This window comes from Sturnira hondurensis, unplaced genomic scaffold (genome assembly GCF_014824575.4).
Source record: "Sturnira hondurensis isolate 20B ecotype Veracruz unplaced genomic scaffold, ASM1482457v3 Scaffold0021354, whole genome shotgun sequence".
In the NCBI taxonomy this organism is placed as follows: domain Eukaryota; kingdom Metazoa; phylum Chordata; class Mammalia; order Chiroptera; family Phyllostomidae; genus Sturnira; species Sturnira hondurensis.
Window position 1 is genome coordinate 626,098 of NW_028093985.1, and position 22,688 is coordinate 648,785.

The 22,688-nt window shown below is 45.1% G+C and overlaps 1 protein-coding gene across 1 annotated transcript in view; it reads left to right on the plus strand.

Annotated features, from left to right (window-relative positions):
• Window positions 1-1,186: 1,186 nt before the first annotated feature.
• MAP1B (microtubule associated protein 1B) overlaps window positions 1,187-22,688 on the plus strand; it is a 94,319-nt gene continuing 72,817 nt past the window's right edge. The window contains exons 1-2 of the mRNA XM_037032433.1: window positions 1,187-1,465; window positions 9,395-9,496. Coding sequence (XP_036888328.1) covers window positions 1,282-1,465; window positions 9,395-9,496 — 286 coding nt within the window. The 5' untranslated portion in view covers window positions 1,187-1,281. The remainder of the gene's footprint in view (window positions 1,466-9,394; window positions 9,497-22,688) is intronic.

The following is a 22,688-nucleotide window of genomic DNA, read 5'->3' on the forward strand; positions in this document are numbered from 1 at the left end:
GTCCTTTCCGATGGTGCCATGTTCGCCCCTTCAGCGCCCCAGTCTTTTCTGATGGTGCCATGTTTGCCCCTTTTGTTCCTTCCTTACCACCACCACCCCTTTTCTGGGACAGAAGCCATATTCAGGATGTTTGTGAGAAATGGTGGTAGATGGGCTGCCTTAAACACTTTTATGAGTTCTTCTAAACATAGACAAAGGCAATAAAAATTCCCCATGCTTCATATATTTTAAAAGACATCATTGTCACATGAAATAATTTTACTTGTGTGTTCCCTGAGGAACTGAGAAGTACATTATAGTCACCGTGATCTTGCTGGGTAGAGACAGTATCTTCTCTTTATTCTTTGCTAAATCTGATATGATCTCTTCAGCGTATTATTAAGAAAATAAAACTGTATGTAGGCTAATGCATCTGTATTCCTCTCATTTCCTGTATCACAAAGCCAGTACTTTTTCATCATTGGGCCTTGCAGAGTAGGGCCCAAAGCCTAAACAATAGGTTTAGGTTTTGCATTTTTAAAATGTTTTTTAAGTGAAATTGATTAACGTTGCTAGTACCGTATGTCTTCCTAATTCCACAAAGCCAAAGTAAAAACAGGTTTTGTCTTCCTGGGCGGGGCGCCCTGAACTTGGTGCCTGCTGGCCTAGCTTAGCTCCTGAGAACCTGATTTCATTGCAGGGCACAAGGCAAAGGCTTGACCTGCGTCCCTCTAACGAGGTAAAGATCCCCATTCTGCAAATGGAAACCCATCCTGCTCTCCTGCACAAGCGGGGAGGGGTTTGGAGCGGTTAGTGGGCATGTGAGGATGTAGGCTGGAGTGTTTTCACAACTGCAGCCCCGGCTTCAGGGTTCCCCAACCCTTTGACTGTCGGCCCTACCCGGACCATTGTCCGCACACCTCGTCCCTCCAGCTTCCGGGCCCGAGTGAGATGATTTGCTGCAGATGACATCAGCCCTGGGCCAACGGTTGGAAGAGAGGAGGCAGCCACCGCGTGAGGATGTGCCGGGTGGTCCTTTCCTCCTCCTCTTCCTCCTCCTCCCCGGCTCCTTGCCTAGTCTCCATATAAAAGCGGCATCACCCCGCCCGCTCTCACTCCCCACTCCTCTCCTCCGCGCGCTCCAGGAGAGGGCGGAGGGGGAGGCGGCGCACAGCGCCGGGAGGAGGGGGGACGCAGGGGGCGGAGCAGAGACAGCACCTTCGGAGATAATCCTTTCTCCTGCGGCAGAAGAGAGGAGCGGCCGGAGCGAGGCACCTCGCTGAGGCTTAGCGAGCCGGCAGGATGGCGACCGTGGTGGTGGAAGCCGCGGAGCCTGAGCTGTCCGGCAGCATCTCCAACCCAGCGGCGTCAACTTCGCCCAGCCTGTCGCATCGCTTCCTCGACAGCAAGTTCTACCTGCTGGTGGTCGTCGGCGAGATAGTGACCGAGGAGCACCTGCGACGCGCCATAGGCAACATCGAGCTCGGTAAGAGGCCCTGCGCCCCCAGGGGACGCGCTCGGGCAGACGCACAAACGCGACCCCACCCAGGGCGCAACAGTCACCTTCTTTCAGGCTCGCCCCACACCCATCCCTCCCCGCCACCTCCCATACACTGTATGGGCTGTTTTCTGAGCTGATTTCAGAGAATAGTGTGAATTTGATTGAGATCCGCATTAGGAAAGTCTCTCCTAACCTTGAAGGATCTGTCTGTCACCGGGCTGGCTTTGCAGATCCGAGCTAGCCACCATCTCCCGCTAAATGAAATTCAGGTGTCAGAGGAGTAAAAGCCACAATAAAGCCGCAGTCCCAGAAAGCAAAAAAAAAAAAAAAAGAAAAAGAAAAAGAAAAGAAAAAAAGGGGGGTCTTATGCAGCCACTCCTTTCAGCCCCCTTCTCACCTCCTCGAAATAATAGACACCCCTCCTCCCCATCAGACCCGAGGCTGAAGCACCATGCGCCAAGGCCCGCGTGGGAATCATCCTCACCACCTCAGCTATTTCAGCCCTTGAGAAATGCCTTTCCTGGTTTGAACCTCCGGATCTTTTCTTTCCTGGGAATGACTAGGCTAGTCCTAGGGCCACGCCCGTACCCCCCCTCCCCCGGGACGCACATGGAGATCCGTCTGCACTTCGTTCCCGGACCGTGCCTGCCTCTCTACCGCCCCTGGGACCTTGGTTACAGCTTTGAGAAAGGACAATGGGACCCCAAGTTGTGGGGTGGGGCTTCTTCTTTTAAAAGTCTCAGCTTCGGGAGTGATGGGTGCGGGGGCCGGGGTCAAATAAGAGGTGGGTGGGCAGGGCCGGTGCCTCTGCCCGTGCGCCCCTGAGAGCGCGCTCTGCGGAGGCCGAGTAGCGGTTCGCCGGGGACCCTGGGCGGGGCCGGGAGGGTCGCACCGGCGCAGCCTCCGGTCCGAGGACCGACCTGCCCTTCAGCCCCAGCAGGGCTGTGGCAGTACTTCCACCTGCCTCCGCACTGCGGCGCCCCCACCGGGCGCACCCCGCCGGGGCCTTGGGCTTGGGGGTGCTGCGTGCCCCCTCCTCTCTCTCAGCCCAGCTTTGTTGCGCTCGAAGTCACCGTCTGGGCAGCCGTGATCTCTGCCTTTCCCTTCACCCTCGACGTCCCAGACCACCCCTCCCCGCCGGAGGTCTCCAGGTCCCCGCGCAGCCCCTGCCCGCAGCTCTCTCGGGGTGGTGCTGAAGCCTTTCTGCCAGGAGACACCCGCGGGTGGGCGTGGTGCAGTCCGCAGTGCGGTCTCTACGGCGGCCCGAGGCGGACAAAGGGCGTTCACGCAGCCTTCCTTTCCCACCCCCCCCCTCCCCGCCCACCGAAAAGGACTAAAGGAAAACCTTATTTTAGCTGAGAAAATAAACGCTCGTCAGTCATTTGCCTCTGCATTCGCAAACGGCAGCTCGTCCCCAGAACAAAAGGCTGCAGGGTGTGGACTGGAGTTTCAGACCTGATTCTTCTTTTGTTTAACTTTGAAGCACAGATTTTTCTCTTTAAGCAAAAAAAAAAAAAAAAAAAAAAAAAAAAAATGTGGGCAGTGTGAAGACTGTTTTATTCAGGAGAAAAATCAAGAATAAAAGATTTCGATAGTGAAATGCCTTACTAGACCATCTCAATGACACTTATTTTCAAACTATAGGACTTTAACCTGATCTGTTCTAATTCATTGCATTTGCACATTTTCTCCTTGGAAAATTTCACACGTACTGACTTTAGGTGTGGCTCCTTATGAATCAATGACTTGGGCTTTATTTTTGTTGTCAGCACCATTGGCAGGGAATAATAATACATTAGGAGGTGCTTTTCTGTCTATACATTTTTATAACCACATGATGTGATACCATGAGAGCGGTCATCACCCCATTCTAGAGATGAGGGCCTAGAGAGGCAGGAAGGATAAGAAGACCCGCCCAAGGTCACAGCACTTGTAAGTGACAGCAGCGCCGCCCCTGCAGCGTCCCTGGTGGTGTTAACACACGCTGTTGTGTTAGTGCAGGGCAGGCTACTATCAGAGGGAGATCCAGTGGCGATTTTCAGGGCTGGTCTTTGTACAGTCACCTACTTGTGGGCTGCACCCTTTGCCGGGAGGAGGTTCAGAAATCACCTTCCCGCTGTCATTATCTTCCTGCGTTGTTACCCTTCGGTCATGCTTTCAGTACCCCATTCCTCAAGGGGTTCATTCAGGCTTCTGTTTGAGGATAAAGTAGATGCATTCAAGGACTACTGTGGGGTGCTCTCTGTCCTTACTCTTTTTTACATTACTAGCACTTAATGATAAAGTCCAGAATGTCTTCCTGACATTTTTATAAAATTTTAAACATTGTAATGAAATAGGAGATAGAGAGGGAAAGGCAAGAATCATAGATGAGGAACTCAGTACATTTTCATGAAATGAACACACCCATGTTCCCCGGATCAAGACCCCTACACTACTGGAATCCCAGAAGCCCCCTCATGTTCCCTTTCTAATCACCATGCCTTCCTAGGTTTCATTCCCTAATTTGCATCAGGTTTTTGCATGAAACTCTGAAATGGCTGTATCGATCCCATTAAGAATCAACCAAGTGAGTGAACAGAGCCACTCCTTACTCAGTAACAGATGCTGCTTTTCCTCTGGAGATTGCTCTCTAGAGTCCTGGGGTCTCGGATGCAGCTAACGCTGCAGAGCCTTCCAGTGCTAAGTGGTCCCACAGCTTTCCAGACTGTGAGATGACTTGGCAACACGGCAGGCTGGCTCTGTTTCCCCATGCCTGACACTCCGCCGCCACCTCTGCCTTCAGGTCCTCTGGAGGGCCCCCTCCAGAGGTCACTCTGGTGCCTCCGCTGTGGCTGCTGGCGCCTGTGGGCCACACTGTGTGAAGCAAGATGGAGATGCTCCAGGGGCTTGGGCTCTGATTGTGTACTGCAGGCTGGGAAGGCAGTTCTGCATCTGTTACTCTTCCCTAATCTGCCCTCCTACCTCAACTGGTGCTCTGTGGGTCTGGAGACCCTGGTGATTCGGATTTTTGCCATCCAATTATTTAGGAAGCCTAGGAAATCAATCTGTAGGAAGACGGTGGTAATGCAGTAAATCACCAAGCCTGAAACATCCCAATATAGATGCTTTGGAAATGCTTCTTGAAACCAGGCAAGAGAAAATTGAGTGCATTTTCTCAACTTCAAAAAGCAAAATGTAGGGTTTGGTCATTTCTTTTTAAGTTTGAAACAAGAATCTTTCCTCAGACTGGCATAGATTTATTTAGTTAGTTATGCAGGACTTTATGCCAAACCAGTGTCATTACCAACTCCTGGTCCTCGGAACCTCCTTTGCCCCCTTCCTGATAACCTCCCCACGAGGACATCACAGCCATCCCACTTGGAGCAGAGCCCCCACTCGCCAGTTTGTTTAAAGACATGGACTACATGGACCCATGCCTTGCAAACTGAGTCCTAGAACTTTGTGGACTTTGCTTCATTTTATTGTTTTAAAGGGACAGTACGTGTTCATTTAAGGCTTTCAGTTACTGTTAAAGAGTATAACTTTCCTCTAGGTAACATTGGGAATCAGCAAGATTTGTTCATAGAAAGATACATGTGCCTAACAACTACTGCACTGGATTTTTAGATGTAAGTTTAGCTGAATACATTGTAACTTTCTGAGGTCACTTTATTGAATATTTGCAGTCTAAGATGGCTAAGAGAATTAAGAACCCAGGAAAGTTTGGATTTTGGTTTTCATTTTATTTCAACAGGAAAAAAACACATGATGGTGGCTAAAATAAATGTTAGAGAGTTAAATTTATAGCCATCTATATACTTTATGGTCAAAAGGCAGATGGATTTCTGCTTGTGCTGCTTAATCGGTATTATCTAAGGACCCTATGGTCCATGCTGAAATATAAGCCAGTTCCAAATTTAAGGTCATTGAATTGATGATTCATTGTTAATCTCTAAGTGCTTACTTTTAAAATAAGCTTTACAATAAATAATTATAAATCTCTTATTTTGTTTGTTTCTAATGTGAAATGCTATCCAAGACCTAAATTACTTATCAGCAATGTTTTGAAATGATGAGCTCTGTGTGTAAGATATTGTCAGCATTAAACATAACATATATATTATGAACGTCAAGTTGTTGACTTTGGAAAAAAAGGAAGAAGGTAAATTAAAGGTTAGGTCAAGGAAAAAAACATAAGGAAACTTTCTCTGATAAGTAAAACCTTGAACTTAGCAATTCCTTTGTTTTAATTCTTTCTTCAGTTGATGATACTAATCTGACTTCAGATCACATTTTCCCGTGGTTTTATGAACAGAACCTCATGGGTATAGGTTGATCATTTAGGTACTAGTAAAAAATATTAAACAGCCAGTTTCTCAGAGGGAGCCACTGATGAAGCTCAGAGAGGGAAAGCAACTTGTCAAAAGCCCAAAGAGCTGCCAGGTAGAAACCACGTGCCGTTTCAACATGGAGAATCCATGGCCAGTGTGGCCTGCATTCTTCAATCTACTTTCTCTTTTAGAAATAGAGATTTTAGCCTTTACATGGAAGGTGATTTTAAAAAAAATTATTGGTTTTATTAAATAACCCTGCAAAATGCTTGCATGATTGGTAAACCTGGTCAGATCTGACCTGTATAAAGCCGGGCACTCCACCTCCTCATTAATTGGACTTCTCCTATGGTGACCCCCCCCCCACACACACACACACATATATACAACATTTTCTCTTTTCTTTCCATCAAAGACTTAATGTGCATTCTGGCCTCCTCTTTGTGCACTACTCCCTGGGGTGCACTGCTGACCTGAGGGGAGAGACCCTTTTGTAATCCCCGGTCTCCTTGGCTGGAAGGCTGGCTGACAGAGCAAGGGCACTCCTTTCCAGGGTTGGGGGACAGCCCCAGACTGGGTGGGAGGGTTCTCAAGATGCCTGGGTGGAGGCCAGCTTCCCAGGGGTGAGTGACCGCCTCTGGGTCCAGAAGTTCAAGAAGTAGAGGTTTATCTCCTCCAACTGGTAGAGCTGTTGTTTTGCCCCGACCTGGGTAAGCCAGTAAAGGGCCACAGTCTTCAGAGAGTGCTGGAGAAGCAAAGCCTCCAGGAAGAGCTTAACTTGCTGTTTATTGGGGGTGCGGGGGGGTGTTGAGGCAGGGGTAAGTCAGAAAAAGGGCCATGAATTTACCCTGGCTTCTCTACAACCTATCACAGACTGGATGACCTGCTTCTGAAAGCCTCTTCTGAGGGACCTGTTTTCTGAAAGCTGTCGCCCTACTGCCCTCTCCAGCCGTGAATTCAGAGGGGAGAATGTGGAAAGGGCCAAAGAAGGGTGTTTTTTGTTTGTTTGTTTTTGTCCCAAGGGTTCTAGAGTGTCCACTAATGGCTTCCTCTTAGATGTAAAGGGGAGATACACAGACCTACTAAGTGCAGCATCAACCTTCATTGAGAAGCACTGTTTCCCTTTACTAATGTTATCCAGTAGAAGGCACAAAATAATTACAAGGTATTTTATTTCTAAAATTGGTGTGGAAAGTGGCCTGGTTCCAAAAAATTTCTTTTCTAAGTAAAATAACCAGTAAGTCCATTATAACCTTTATTTTATAAGTGGTAGCAGTGATTATGCATTATTAAGAAATAATTCGGCTAAAAATTGCTTCCTTGAAAAGGGAACTTTAATTTTTTAGTTTCATTGGGTATATAAAACCAAGAAATATTTTAATCAGCTGTTTATGAGTATAATTTCAAAATTACTCAATATTTTTTTCCTATTATTTCATGCTTTTTCCTTTGCTAAATTACAAATCAGGATTACACAACCAGGATTTCGTGAAATACAGAGCAAGCATTTAACTGCATGTGTCGTGACAGGTTAATTGAAGGCAAGGGAAAAATGGCAAACGACAATGCAAAGCGATGTATAACCCTCGATAAAGTCATTCAAATGATGTAGCAATTTGAACATTACTTGGAACAAAGACAGAAAAATTGTATGAATTTAATTTAAATACACACGTCTCATTATGAACTTATTGACCCAACTTGACAAGCCGGAAGACAGAGTGGAGCTCAGACCTGGAGCAGAGAATCCAATCAACAATCCCTGATTAAGCAGTTCGGGCGGGGGCTCCACAATGTCCCACCCTAGATGAGGACGGAGCGCATACAGGTTGAAGTAAAATATTCTAATGAATTCAGACCTCTCAACCTGTCAAGCTTTCTGTGAAACGAAAAGATCCCATTTATCATTTCTGCACTAGAAAGAACCACAAAATCTCAACATGCCTTTCTTGTTAAAACTTAAATACTCCCTTAGCACAAATGCAAACTGAGAGGTTAATGTTTCCAGGGAGACCCATGAAATTCTCCCTTGTAATTTGGCCTCTCTTTGGGGATGTTAACTCTTTCACACCTGAATCCTTCCCATGGTTTGTAGGAGAAATTTCTACCTCCGTTTAGTGCCTGTACATCTCTTGGAAAATATCCTTCATCATTGAAAAGGTGTTTTCCTTGTACAGTCAACTGAGTTCCCAGAATCTTTTTGTAACAAGTATATTTCTTCCTATCTATCTATCTATCTATCTAATCTACCTTAATTCTTTACAAGATAGGAAGCATGAACTGGAGATAAGTGGAAGTAAATGTGGATATGCATTTAGGCTTTAGACATGTGTGAAAATAACACCCAGTCTTACATACTACCAAGTCGGTGCTAACTACTAACGACCAGCAAAAATGATTGTTTACCAGCTGAGCTATACTTACAGGTTCAAGCCCCTAACCTTAGTGGCTTTGTGATAAACGATTGTTGTTCCAGAGATTTGTTCCTGGCCATTCTAGATGCTCCATGCAAAGGGACAGTTATGGACACCATATACTGGCTCTGCCATAGCCATTTATTACAAAAATATAAAAAGACATAAAAAACACACGCATACCCCGAAGTGTTGTGGTTGCCTGGTTTCCTGGGCTTGCGCCCCAGTCTCTCTTGTGTGAAGTGCTTGGGTTCCACTGTAGCCCTCTCCTGTGGGAGGGCAGGAGAGCAGAGAGCAGAGGGGCAGGGTGGAGGAGGTAGGAGGCAGGGCGTCTGTGGTCCTTGCCCTGGTGTGCCTCTCGCCCCAGCTTCCAGCCTAGTGAGTGGAAGCCTGAACTTCTGTGGGAATAAATGGTGTACGGCTTGCAACTCTGTAGAAAGTCCTTAAAATATAAAAAGTTGCCATATTTCTTTGCCTCTGGGTAAGAAAACTCATCACAGCTAACAATTGTGAATGAAAGAGATGCCTGCCAAGCTAGTCAGGTAAAACAAATGCCTGGGAGGACTGGCAGGCCAAGCCTCGAAGATTGAGCTCCAGCCTCTATCAGAGATCACACTAATTTTGGATTGATATCCAGGGGTTGAGAAACCAAGGTCACAAAATGGGATGGGTAAAGAAAAGAAGCTACGTGCACACCAAATGCCTAGGGGCACTGATAAGGCAAAGGCCTGGGCTTGAGTGTCAGGCCCCATGTGTCTGGCCTTCCCACCCTCATTCTGCATTTTCTTGCTACTTACAAGTGGACCATGGACAAGCCAGATGGTCTGGCGGCCTCTGGACAGCTTCAGAACTCACCATCTTTCTGTCCTTTCTGTTCCCTCCCTGGAGGAAAGCCTGTCATTTTCCTAATAACTGTTTTCTTTGACTCTCCCAGAAAACCTGCATTTACGCTTTATGAGGGGCGGAAGTTCAGTCGACATGGCCAGTTATGCCTCCCTTGTGGCCTGGTGGAGAGAACCCCCACCCCAGGCCTCCCATCCTGTGGGTGTCCTTGCTCACCACCGAGCTCTTCAGAAAAGGAGTTTCCACATCCTCCCTTAAGGCCTGGGAAACGTTACTGATGTCTCCCAAACCACTGTGAAACGACTGACCCGAAGTCTGTCAACTGTCTTCCTTTCCCTCCGTAGGAATCCGATCGTGGGACACAAACCTGATTGAATGCAACTTAGACCAAGAACTGAAGCTTTTCGTATCTCGACACTCTGCAAGATTCTCTCCTGAGGTCCCAGGTGAGGCTTGGGTTTGGTCTTAGTTAAATGAGAATTGGACGGGATGGGGAAGCAGACCATTGACTCGAAAGCTTTGCCTGGAGCATCGAAAAGACTTTCTTATCGCTGAAGGATTCTTTGTATTTGTTAGTATGTACTGGGTTAGCCAGAAGCCATATTTTAAGAATGTCAAGTCTAAGTTGTCACAGTGTGGCTTTCATATTTTGTGGATTCTTAGTGAGAGGTGTTTCAGTTCTGGGATAATTTTGTTGTCGTTGTTGTTATCTCTATGTACTCTGACTTTAAGGGATTGCAAGCTATTTAAATGTTAATTTTACTCAAATGAAGTTATGAATATAAATTAGATGCCTCCAGAATCTCACAATGCTCCTCCCTCCCAAGAAAAAAGAAACATTTTCATTTCCAAATGAAATTTACATCATCATTTCATCCTTGCAATATCACTCCCTTTTCTTAGTGTTGGTAAAAAAAAAAGTCTGAAATTCCAACTGCTGTTAAAATAGCCTTTCTTTCAGAGATGAAAAAGGATACTACAGAAAAATTCAAGGTAAGAACACCAAAATTTGTCCTGAATGTGAAGATGCTCCCACTAACCAGACACCTCATGGGGGGAACGTACCCTTGTCACTGGAAGGGACCAGGCCGCAGCAGGTCTGCCCCAGTAAGGCCTGGGATGTGTGGGTTCTTCATGCAGGAGAGATTTCCCAACATGAGTCCAGGTGGTTTTGAGAGTATATTTATTAAAACTGGGGACAGTGAAACAAAGGAAGGGCTTAAGATAGAAGAAGCAATAACGTAGCGACAGGAGTGGAGCTAGGTGGAGCTGCCCTGGCCTTTGGAAAGAAAACCACAGACGTAGAAGAAGTGAGCCAGCCTGGCTGCGTGGACTCGGGAAACAAGCCACAGAGGCGAAGGGGAGGCTCCTGGAGACAGGTTGAAGGGGTGAGCCCGGGATGAGCTGCCTCTGCCTGCTGCTCCCCTGGTTTCAGGTCTCCTGGGGACCTTTAGGGCTTAGGAGAACGAAGGCAGAGATACAAGCCTTCCTGTGGGAGAAGTGGGGGAAGACATGCGCGGGCCCTAGGGAGAGCATGCTCCAGGTTCTTTGTCTTAAAGGTTTTTATCTGTTTTCTAAAGGTGGGGAATTTTAGGGGAGGTCTGGGGTGGGGGGAGAATCTCAATAGAATATTCCCCAGCTTTCCAGGTGTGTCCTTTGATATGCTGATGCATGAAAATGAGCACACAGAGGGGTCAGGGTCATTCTCTGGTCAGTTTCACCTTCCAAGGCTGACACTGGAAAGGGACCTGGACCCAGGTGGGTCTGTCCTGGCATAGTCTAAAAAAGTGTAAACCATTTGCTCCTAATGTCCTTCGTTAGGGAAGATGAAATCTTGTGATTTATTAGCTGGCTGTAAATTGCTTGGCCACCTGTTCAGCTGCCTGTCTCAGTTTCTCCATTCTACTTGGCAAGGAATTTCCTTAGCCTCTTACTGTCCCGCCTCACTCTGGCCTCTAGGCCTGGGGATGTCATCAGACTCGCCATCTGGTCTTCCCCTTGTAAACAGTGACCCATATTTCTCCCAGCTGGTCACACTTAAGGTGATGAGCAGAGTTGTGGGCCCATAAAGACTCCAAACCTGGGACGTTTTTCTCCAAAGCTCTGCCATTGATCCATCATAAATACTGTATTACACTTTATTTCTTGTATAGCACTTAAATTTTACATTAAAATAGAGCAGAGAATACTCTTTTCTGTCTGTGTGATTTTGTTGTATGATTGCTAATTTTATGGGCGCTGACATAAAATCGGGAAGGGGGCGCAGCCTTCTTTGACTGACCACATTATACTCAGTCGGCCTTATCCACACCAAGATTGGAAACCACTTATACTTGTGAGATGTCAGTACCTTCGGGAATCACCGTTGGCTGCAGCAGTATGCCTGCGAGGCAGCCCCAGTCCTTCTCTTCGAGTTTGATATTAGAATAAAATCCCACATCTTCGAGTTAGTAAATGAATTGGGACCTTCAAGCATGAAATCGAGTGTGTGTGCTAAGAAAAACATAGCAAGAACTGGCTCCTTAAAAGTCAAACCCGCTGCAGAGCCATGTACAAAACCAGCCCTTTGTACCGAGAAACAGAACGATGTCGAGATGGTCAGAGAACACTTGATTTGCTGAAGTAAAGGTACAGTATATGGTTGTGTCTTTCATTGCTCTGTTGTATTTTTGTGTCTTGCATATCTCTATAACTTTTAAACCCGTCTTACAAAAAGAAAAATAAGGGAAGTACCCTTTTTCAACAAGTGTGTTTCAAAATGTATATTCAAGCTTTTATCCTTTCTCTGTAGGTTGTTCTGGCTTTCTTACTATGACAGTTTGTAAGACTACTTTTACAGGTAGCAAAGCCTATGATTCCTGTTGTGTTCACTTGGGCTTGATTGACTTTGTAGAATGACAGCTGTGTATTGCAAAATGAGAGACTGTGAGGATTGCTAAAGTGTGAACTACTTTTGGACCAAACATGTCCATTACTCTAGTGGACTAGGAAGGTCAAGTTCCCCCTTTGCAAGCCACCACTTTAGCCTGATGTACCATTCTCCCTCCCTTTCCTGCTGTCACCTACAGTAAGGGCGGGTCACCTATCTAGTGGTATCAGTGCTTCGCTGGGCACTGTGACTGGAGATTACTTACAAAAGACTAGTGATAACCTCAAAGCCAGCTAACAGCTCCTGCAGGCGGCACAACCAGATTTGTGCCTTGGTACTAGTTTTTAAACATGGTTTCGAGGTTCAGTTTGCTTTTTTCTCCAGGAATACAGGTCTCAGTCAAGCCCACCCTGAAAGACTTAGTCATCTTGAACAAATATCCTTGAAGCAGGAGCCTGGACTCTGATGCTTTCTCTGCAAAGGGGGTCATCTTGTGTGAATAGTGAGGTTGTAGGTGGCCCAGGTCTGGAGAACGTGAGCCCTGGGTTCACTAAGCTCCGGCTGCCACCGGCATGCTGTGATTCTTGGCCTGGTCAGTCATCTAGGGCCCTTTCCCTCTCTCTGAAAGCTGTTGCAGCATTGCCTTCCCTGAGATCCTTCTGCAGACAGCTGCTGTGTGCCCAGAGCAGGTCCCTACCCCTTTGCCCTAACGTAGAATTGTTCCAGCCACATCTAAGCAGGGCTCCAGACAGACCAGTTATCTGCAGAGAAGATGTTAGGTTCTCTCACCAGCCTCCTCAGGCTTTCACGCAAATGAGTGTGGAACAGTTGTGCCTTTTCAAATCGAGTAGCAGCCTTATATTCCTTGATGCTTATGAATTCAAATACTATCCTAAAGTCATTTCTATAGTATAGCATGTTTTTTTCTATCTTAATTACATCGGATGAAAATCATTATTTGTGTCTCACCACAGGAGTAGAAATAGGCTTACCATGCTTTCTTGTCCATTCCTATTTGCTTTTTTCCCTAATTTGACTTGAGATCTGTGTAATGAGAGGAGGGTACGTTCTCAGAAGTGCTCCACGCTCATCAATGTGAGGCAGGCATCATTTCAAAACAACAAATGCATATATACAAACCTTTCCTGGGACAAGGGATACCAGGAGGAAAATGAATTTTAATTTCCTTTTTTTCCCATCATTGTGTCACTTTTGCCTATTAAAAAAAATGAAAGATTTTGAGAACCCAAATCATCACCAGCAACACAGCATCCTGATCAGGAGTATGGACTCTGACCCTGACGGGTATGGCTCAGTTGGTTGGCATCACCCCACAAAGTAAACTGCCGCCTGTTCGATTCCCGATTAGGGCGCATTCCTGGGTTATGGGTTCAGTCCCTGGTTGGGGTGTAGATGTTTCTCACATCGATGTTTTTCTCCTCCTCTCTCCCTTCTCCTTTCTCTAAAAAAAAATAAATAAAATCTTTTTTAAAAGGTGTGGATTCTGGATCCTAGCTCTGATGATTGTTTGCTGTAGGATCTCGGACAAGTCACTTAACATTTTTATGCCTCAGTTTATAAAACAGGGACAATCACTTCTGCCTCATAGAATTTTTATGAGGATCAAATGAATTAAAGCATGGAAAGCTCCTGAAACAGTATTTGTCACTTGGTAAAATGATAAACATAAGCTAGTGTGAAAATTGTCTCCCTTGCTGAAAACCTATTTGACTTGTATACTTGGTGATTATTATCTGTGAGAAATACTGGCTCTAGATATCGGCTTACTTTCTTTTTGTAACGGTATTACAATTTGTAGTAAAGATGTTTCTCTGCCCTGGCTGGCGTAGCTCAGTGGATTGAACGCGGGCCTGCGAACCAGATGATCGCGGTTCGATTCCCAGTCAGGGCACATGCCTGGGTTGCAGGCCAGTTCCCTGCAGGGGCCAGTTCCCAGCGGGGGATGCAGGAGAAGCAACCATACATTGAAGTTTCTCTTCCTCTCTCCTTTCCTTCCCCTCTAAAGATAAATAAATAAAATATTTTTTTTAAAAAAGATGTTTCTCTGAGAAACAACTGCCTTTGGCACTATCAGAGGGAACATAGCAGTGATTATGGGTAGGGGGCAGCAACATTCCATGAGTGAGTTCAGGAAGGTCCTTTGAGTGTCGGAGCAGAAAGGAGGTGACACATAAAGGTGCCTGCCTAGCAGAACCGAGGGCGTGGCTGAAGACCGTTTTCAGAATGGTCCTGTTTGTGCCCACGGAAGGATGCTGATGTGGGTGAGGGCGCTAGTCTGCTTTCTCGTTGTGACAATCTTTTCGTCTGTGGGGGAGGAAAATATTTTTATTTACCTCTCCAGGTTCTGTTAGCTGGTCTAGTAATTAAATTTACTTCAGTCAGATTCACAGGAGAAAAACCTCACAAAGACAATGAGACCCAAGGAAGGGCAGGTTGGGCAGTTGAGGGTTCTATGCCACCCTGAGCTAAGGAATGTACATAAAGACCTGGAGCTTCAAGGGGAGGAGGGTAATTTATGGGACAATCAGAAGAGCGGCATTTGGTGACTCAGTGTTTGCCTTGCCATACAGGTAGGCCATTCATGCAAAGTTATCTTTGTTAACAGCTCTTTCTAAGAGTCAGGCCCCCTGATTAAATTCTTCTAGGTAGTTAAGGGAGAAGTAAAAGTTTTTCTACAGTCTACCGAGTCTTGCCTTCAGCTCAAAAAAAATCCCCGTGCCAAAGTGGCATATTTTGGGGTTACATATTCTCCCTTTTAAGGGGCCACTTCTTCCCCTCCATTCTACTACAGGATTCTTTCTTCCGTTCTCTCCAGTCAGCAGGTATCTATAGACTTTGCCAGTTTTAAGACATGGAGATTTCTTGTGGTTTATTTTCTTAGTCAACTAAATAAATAGTAAGACCTCGGTATGTGTACATTTTGTCACTGGTTTTATAACTCCTACATCGAATTCACACAAACCTTCATGCAGTGTGATCGATTTTGTGACGTGTATATGGGTGGTTCTGTTTAAGAACCCAGGCCTTTTCTCTGGAAGATAAACAAACCGCAACTGAGCATGTCAGATTTGTGCTGAGTGACTGCTGAAAATATCTGGCCTGGAGATTGGCTTTTGATGGAGAATTTAAATCAGGACCCTTGAATTTAAGTCATGCCAATACTCTACCCCCTTTGACGTTAATGAGGCAAAGTTTTATCATATTTGCCAGGAGAATGATAAGAAAATGCAGAAACGCCTTTAGCAAAGATCTAAGATATTTTTAGTCGTCTCTTTTCTCTGTCTAGACTTGTATGTTTAGTCTATCATTGTACAGAATTATAGTCTAATTGTATGTGCCTCGAATGCATCCACTGCTCTATGACAGGGAGTAATGAATGTGTTTCCAGCCTGGCTCCCAACCTTTAAACAATAAAGCATACTAATACACGGTCACTTGCATCCAAGAGGCCGACTGAACCCCTGAGGAACCTGAGATTTCAAGAGGAACTTTATTCCTCCATTGTCTCTCTCAGGGGCGCACACACAGGTACAAGGCTCTTGCCCCCATGCCAGTGTGGCTTGGCTCACCTTTACTCACGGCACCGCCATCTAAGGTTATTAGAAGAAAAGCCTTCCTTTTGTTGAAGTAACCAGACCTCTGTTTAACATCCATTGAGGCCAGTGCTGCTGGCCTGGGAAGGAGACGCCGTTTTAATGCAAATCACTCGCCTTTCTTCCACTTGCCCTCTGCCCTCAGCCTTCCCAGCCGGTGGGTTGCAGTCGGTGGGGTGCTCAGCAGCCCCTCCCGCACAGGGCTCCCATTCACTGGAGCGGTCAGCCGTCTGGTTGCCTCCACTGGAATTCCTTTGAAACGATGAAAAGGCCAAACTTTCCAAAGAGAATAACTGGAATTTTAAAGTGTGTGCAACACAAGGCGTAATTCCTGGGAGGTTTATGTTTTGCACAACTTTGAAACGGGAAGATTCTTTGTAGATCCTTACACACTAATGTGTTTTTGCTGCAGGCGTGGCCCCTGAAAGGAATGATGTGGTGCTTCCTTGCCACTCCGGCCGCCTTCATTCCTTGGGGTTGTTGTTGACTCTTTCAGAGAACCCTAGAAATACTGATTCTTTCACTTTTTTTTTTTTTTGGAGTAAAAAGGATGTTTTACTCTACCGACTGTAATGGCTCCCTAGCGGTTCCTAATGGGCACTGTGGCACCGCTCAACACAGACACGCATAGGCAGGAAGGTGGCAGAAAATTGTTTGCCTGGGCCCAATGGCCATTTGGGGAAATGTCAGTAACCCACCATTAAATGAAGCTGAGTGCATTCCAGAACAGCTGCTGACGCTGCCAGCCAAGGACAGCTTTTGTCTTCATTGCAAAGACCAGAGAGAGCCCGAGGTCTCTGCTAGTAGAGTTTTTGTCGTTTGTTTGTTTTTTAAGCCCTTAATATCGGCAAACTGCCGGGCAACCATAGTCCCTTTGCTCTTTACCGCCTGCTCTTACATCTTTCTGGGACATTTTGTTCAGCATTTGTGAAAGCGTGCTAGAAATAATGGTGGAAGATGAGGAATAAAGCATAAACTACCAGATATCTGTTTTTAAATGTCAAGCACTATTTTTGAGTGCTTGTTAATAAGCAAGGAAGTATAAAGGGATAGAAAGAAAAATAAAGTGTCCCCACTGTTTATAATCTAGTTGGAAAAATTTTATTCACAGCTATAAAAACACTAACAAAGAGTGTTTCTCTTAATTTACAAACTGGGGTGTGTGTGTGTGTGTGTGTGTGAGAGAGAGAGAGAGAGAGAGAGAGAGAGAGATTTACTCAGATTCCTAAGGAAAAGAAGGGGTGAGAATGGTGAGCACAACCAGGGTTTTATTTTGATTGTTCAACCACAGAGTTAGTGGCGGTGACAAAGGTTACCCAGGTACCGGTACCCCCACCCCCAACCGCAACCCAGGACTTATTAAATGCTACCCAGGCAACCGCCACATCTCCCCAAACGTCATACTCCAGGGCTTACGCCTTTGTTTTCTCCGCTGTGGCCCACGGGTAATTTCTATTGCCTGGGAAGTCAGATGTCCTTGGTCCTAGAGGTGTGAGAAAGAAGGGCCCCTGGGGAAGTACACTGAAAAGTGACCACAGGGACTAGGAAATGAACGTGCACACAAGACAAAAATAATGTCGTTTTAATGAACTATTCCTACCTATGATCAAGGGTTGCCTCTACTAAGGACTAGTGAGATAACTGCTTATAGCAAATGCAGCGAAAGAGTCTACACATGGTTTAAAACTGAAATTATCGAATGAAAAACAACCGAAAAGGCCTAGGGAAGACCGTGTATTGCCAGGTGTGATCCTCTGTACACAGTTGTATCATGCCTCAGTTTAGAGACTCAAACTGGGCTGGCCTCTAAATATTGCCTTGTGGGTTTAATTGCCCGAGGGGTTAGGGTAAAAGCACCCTGAAGGACTGCCTTGGTTTGAAAAGTCCTTAAACCGGCCCTTTCTTCTCTTGATCTTAGCCAAAAGGCTGAGAAGCGATTGAACCGGCCCTTTCATAATCAAACAGGTTTCACTGGGGGCTCTGAGTAAGGAGCAGCTGTGGACAAATTCACAGACTTCCTCACTTGCGCCTCACAGGACCGGGAAGGAGCTGCTGGTGCCCTGAGGCAGCACCTACGTGACTAGATACCTGCCCCAAGGAGACTGCCGCCTAAACCGGCTGCTGCTGGGCTCCTGAAACGTCAGTCAGTGGAAATGTGCACCCGGGGAAGGTCGTTTGATAGCAGTAACACTACGGGTGGGATAAAGGCTGCACTCAGGCCAGCCGTCCTCTCTGGGCTTGCAGAGCTCCGGAGTCGCTTTGAGCAGTTGGTTCCTGCCTTCCAGGTTGTTATCCAGAAGTTTGGATGCAGTGGTTGAGGGTGGGGGGACGGAGAGAAAAATTAGAATGAGGAGGACAAAGGAAGGGATACCATATCTTCTAATCCTTTTGGTAGGAGATAATCTTTTCACAGTATACGGTAAGGTATATCTTTTTAGAAGGTTCCCTATGATGAGCCCCAGTCTGTCATTAAATATGTATGTAGTAGTTCCTGTAGCAAGACAATTCCCGTTCCTCACTCTGCAGGCCATGGGGAGATACAGGCCATGGGGAGATATGTAAGTAACCCTGGCCTGAGTTGTTACAACTGGGCATGGGAATAAGATAAGTAACAGAACAAGTTAGTGTGTGTGTCAACTGAGAATTTTGTAGGGGGATACTTCTGTAAGTTCTGTTTGTTCAGGATATTTTAAAATGCACATGCATAAAAAGTATTCACTAAAATCATATTATCTACACAAATTAAGCAGAACTACAACAAATCTAATGCGCTAGATTCTTTTTGTGACCAAGGAATTTTGGATCCAAACTGAATTAATTATTCCCTAGTTTGGAACAACATTTTAAGCTAAGCTCTTTAATTTAATTATGACGAGACTGAATTGCTATTTTAAGGGTCTGTTCCTTCTGAAAGCATAGGAGAACAAGACTGCTGAAATGAACACACAGGCTTGATTTCAAACTTGTCTTCATCTTTGAGTGCTGAAACAATGTCCACTGGCAGACTCAGAAGACACGTGGGAGAAATTGTGAGAGGGAAAGGCGTCATGGAAATAAATCTGAAGCAATTGGTTCACTGCCTCGAGGCTAGAGTGGAATGGACCCTTGGAGAGCTCTGACTCAGCTGTTCCTGTATCGGGAAGTAGGGAGGGGACCGGTGGTGTGAGCTGCATCCCAGGAACCCCCTGGCAGCCTGACCCAGTGCAGCCGCTCCAGCCCCCCTGGAGCTATTGTTTCCCATGTGGCCCCCTGAGTGGCTGCTGGGAGGCCTTTTGTTTTCTGCAAAATAAACGGCTGGGACTAGATCTGTGTACCTGGAACTTTGTTTTGCTGGTGATTAGTTCTGTAAAATATTAATAGACAGTCAGTGGGAAAGAATTCCATCGTGAAATAAATCTCGTAACCAAGGCATACTAGATCTGACTCTTTGGGGAGTCATAAAGTAAGTAACTGCATAGAAACAAAGTTATTTAATTTTGTGTAACCATAAATTTTCTTAACCTATTTGACGAGGCACTTCTACCGCGCTCTTGAACCAGGATCTGGGTTTCTGTAGAACACAATTTGGAAAAGGATGGACGTGACGACTCTGAGTCTCTTCCAGTGTTTACACAGGGTGGTACAAAAGTAGGTGCACTGCAGCGAGTACACAAAACAGTTTCTTCTGGCATTATTATTAATTTGTTGTATTATTTTCCATATGAACATGAATTCCTACTAAATTGTCTCATTGCTGACACAGAGAAGGAAACTTGTCCTATTCTCTGTTAAGCTTAAAATGAGTTTTCATCCTGGTTTTAAAATACCAACGAAAGAATTTAGTTTAGAAAATCTGCCTGTTTCATCTGACAGGATTTTTAATTTTAGGGGAATGTGCACAGCATTATGACACTCAGGCTGATTTCCTGGTTTGGGAATTCTTGGCCCTCAGCTTTTTCCTTCTGTCTTTACCGAACCAAAGCAGGCATAACTTAATGGCGATTGCACGGTGCCAAACACCTGCATGGAAAGTACTTGAAAAGTCAAATTCCTGAGTGTTTTATTTACATCATGCCAAACAGGAAGTAGCTGCATTTCCCCCCCCCCATTATCATTAGAATTTCCACGTTGATGTTTGGCACTGTGCTGAGCCACAGATTAGCTCCTTAGTCACAGACCTTTAGGAAGAGGCTGAAGATGCAATCTCCTGGGTTCTGGGGATCACGTCCAGGCTGACTGTGTTCAAAGGGCCAGGGACAGCGTTCGCTACGGCTCATTGAGAGGGGCCTGCATTTTCATACGCATGGTCAGCTATGCACATCTTGTCACGTGAGCCCTCCATTAGCACAACACAGTGTAACAAGTCAGAACATGCTGATATGGCCGCCCTTGGGGAGCAGTGCGCAAACCATGTCATTACTGACAGTGTGCAGCTTGCATGAAGGCAGTCTTTACTGGGGGAGTCATGACTGTCCAGAAGGAAAAGTAATTTTTATGCTAACACATCACATGATTGTTGGTGTCTAATACCTTTAACAATTTCCGTTTGTCCTAGTCCCTAATTTAATCATGTGTGGGAAAAGTGTTTAATTCACTCACTAAAACCTTCATATTAGTTTTACATTAAACCTCAAAGAACATTCTAAAAACCCAAACGAAATAATCCATGCACAATAACAATATTAATAATAATATAGCTATGGATGGGGGAGGTATGGTGGGCTTGTTAATCAAATATGCTGGTTCATAGGGAGTTGCCGGTAATTCTTGGGGGCTTATTATTTTTTGAAGTTTTAGAATTCAATGATATAGTTCTTTCTTTTTTATATAAACACCTCAAATTTATCTAGGATTGCTAAACCAAATTTATATGTTAGCCCAGGATATGTTTAAAATATTTATAGAAAAGATGTACTTAGAAACCCGTTATTCCTTCTTCCTCCCCAACAGAGTGATGTTTTCAAGGGGAGTTTTTAGAAAGGAGGCGTTGCAACCTTGGGGGAGTATTGGCATTTTGTTGGCACACAAGCCAAGACAGATGAGCCCACACAAGAGAAGGTGTTTCGTTGCCTCCTTGGGACTCAGACTTAGAACGGTCTAATGGTCTAATGTTGGCTTCCGTGGACAGTTCCGGAGGAAGTCTCCTGTGCCGCAGGTCCTCGTTACGAGGGCTGGTGGTGACTACACTGTCAGAAATGGGGCTTGCTGGTTAGAATAAAGCGACTCCTTATTCCTGAAACTTTAGTGAGCAAAGTCTTTATACTGAGGTTGGCCAAATGGCCATCTCAATTTTAATATGATTGCCATTTCTATCTAGAATGGCGGATAGCTTGCATAGGATATTGTACTGCTTCTATCAGTCTAGATACTGAAAAGGGACTCCGGAATGCTATAGAAAAAAATGTGGAGAAGGTAATAATGGAAGTTCTCTAGATAGCTTTGAAAAAAATCTCAAGAGTTTCCCAAATATGCATCAGCCCACTTCACTATCCTGTTGGGTGTACAGCGAGTGCACCCCACTCCTAAGGCCCAGCCATTAAGCAGATAATTGTTTTTTCCATGCATCGTCTTGCCTCCTAATGAGCTAATAAACACAAAACCCAACCAAGTGATAAACGGGATGAGAACTGAGATAGTTTTTAAAGATATATTGTCTGTGGCTTATGGTTGTCCAGGAAAGCGTTACATCCCAGGAATAGACAGGTTGTACGGCTAAAGTTCTCTGGACATGTACGTGCCGATGTGTAATTATATGTGTGTGAATGACTTAGCTTTGATATTCTTTCAACACCATCTTCCCTGTTAAAAAAGCATTAGAACATCCACGTAAATGTCTGATGATGAAGAAGGCCATTGTATGAGAGCGGACCTCCTTCCCTTCCCTTGTTTTCTCATCTGCATTACCTGTGCCTTTCCCCCCACAACCTGATGTCATCTGTGGTATCTCCCTTCTGTTTCTTTTTTCTTCTTCGTCCCCCCTTTTCCTAATACGCCCTCTCTACTCTCTTCAATTACAGCCTTCTTTTCTGCAAATAATGCGGTTTGAGTTATTTAATGCTCTTGGACTCTGCTTTCTAAAGAATCATTACATTATGTATTAGTTATGCATATTATACTGTGTCTTTGTTTTATTGTTTTATACATAGAACAGAGACTATTTGGAGCCTTTGGAATAACATTCCAGCATATAAATATAAATGAAATAATTTGGCAGATTGACTCACTCCAGGGTTGCCCAGAAATATGATTCCATCATCAGATAGAAATTGCTGTTACTAGAATCCTTTAGCCAGCAAATGGATTTTCTATGCTTGGTAAACAGACTCATCAAAAATGTGAAAATAGTTGCCCCAGTCCCCCCAAAAGGTTCTAACTTACAACTTAAAAAGAAGGAAAAGAAAAAAACAAGCACCCAAACCAAAATCTACTTCAAATGAGAAAAGTGGAAACCAAAGGAAAAACTTGAATCATAGGGCTAGGTTTTTTAGTCTTTCAGGAATCTGACTTTTCAGAGATGGCTTTTTCCCAGTTGCAACTGAATGATAAGAGAAAAAAACAATCAGTCTTAACCATAGAACTAAGGAGGCCTTAGGCTCATGTCCCTTGGGAAAGAGTCTTAGAACAGTGCCTGGCACATAGCACCAGTACACGTATGACATTGAATGATGAGGTGTTATGGGTTTGAGAAAATATAATTAAGTCTTATGTTTAAAAATAAGCCCTGGCTGGTGTGGCTCAGTGAATTGAGTGCCAGCCTGCAAACCAAAGGGTCACTGATTCAGTTCCCAGTCTACGGCACATGACTGGGTTGCAGGCCAGACCCCCAGTAGGGGGCACACAAGAGGCAACCACACATTGCTGTTTCTCTTTCTCCCTCCCTTCCCCTCTCTAAAGGTAAATAAAGAAAATCTTTACCAAAAAAGATGCATAACAACTTAAAAAATTTGCAGTGATTATATTGCGAACAATGTTTTTTATTACAGATTTTCTTTAAACTTTGAGGTGTGGCAGAATGTTTCTTTACAAACTATCAATTAAACTTTCAGGGACTTGGCAACCTGGCAGTTCTGGTTAAGAGCCAGTGTGTTGAGAATCAGTGAACAGAACCCTTCGGGGGTGAGGGTGGAGGTCGAAAATCTCTGCTGTAATCCCCATTCTACTGCTTAGATTTGTGCT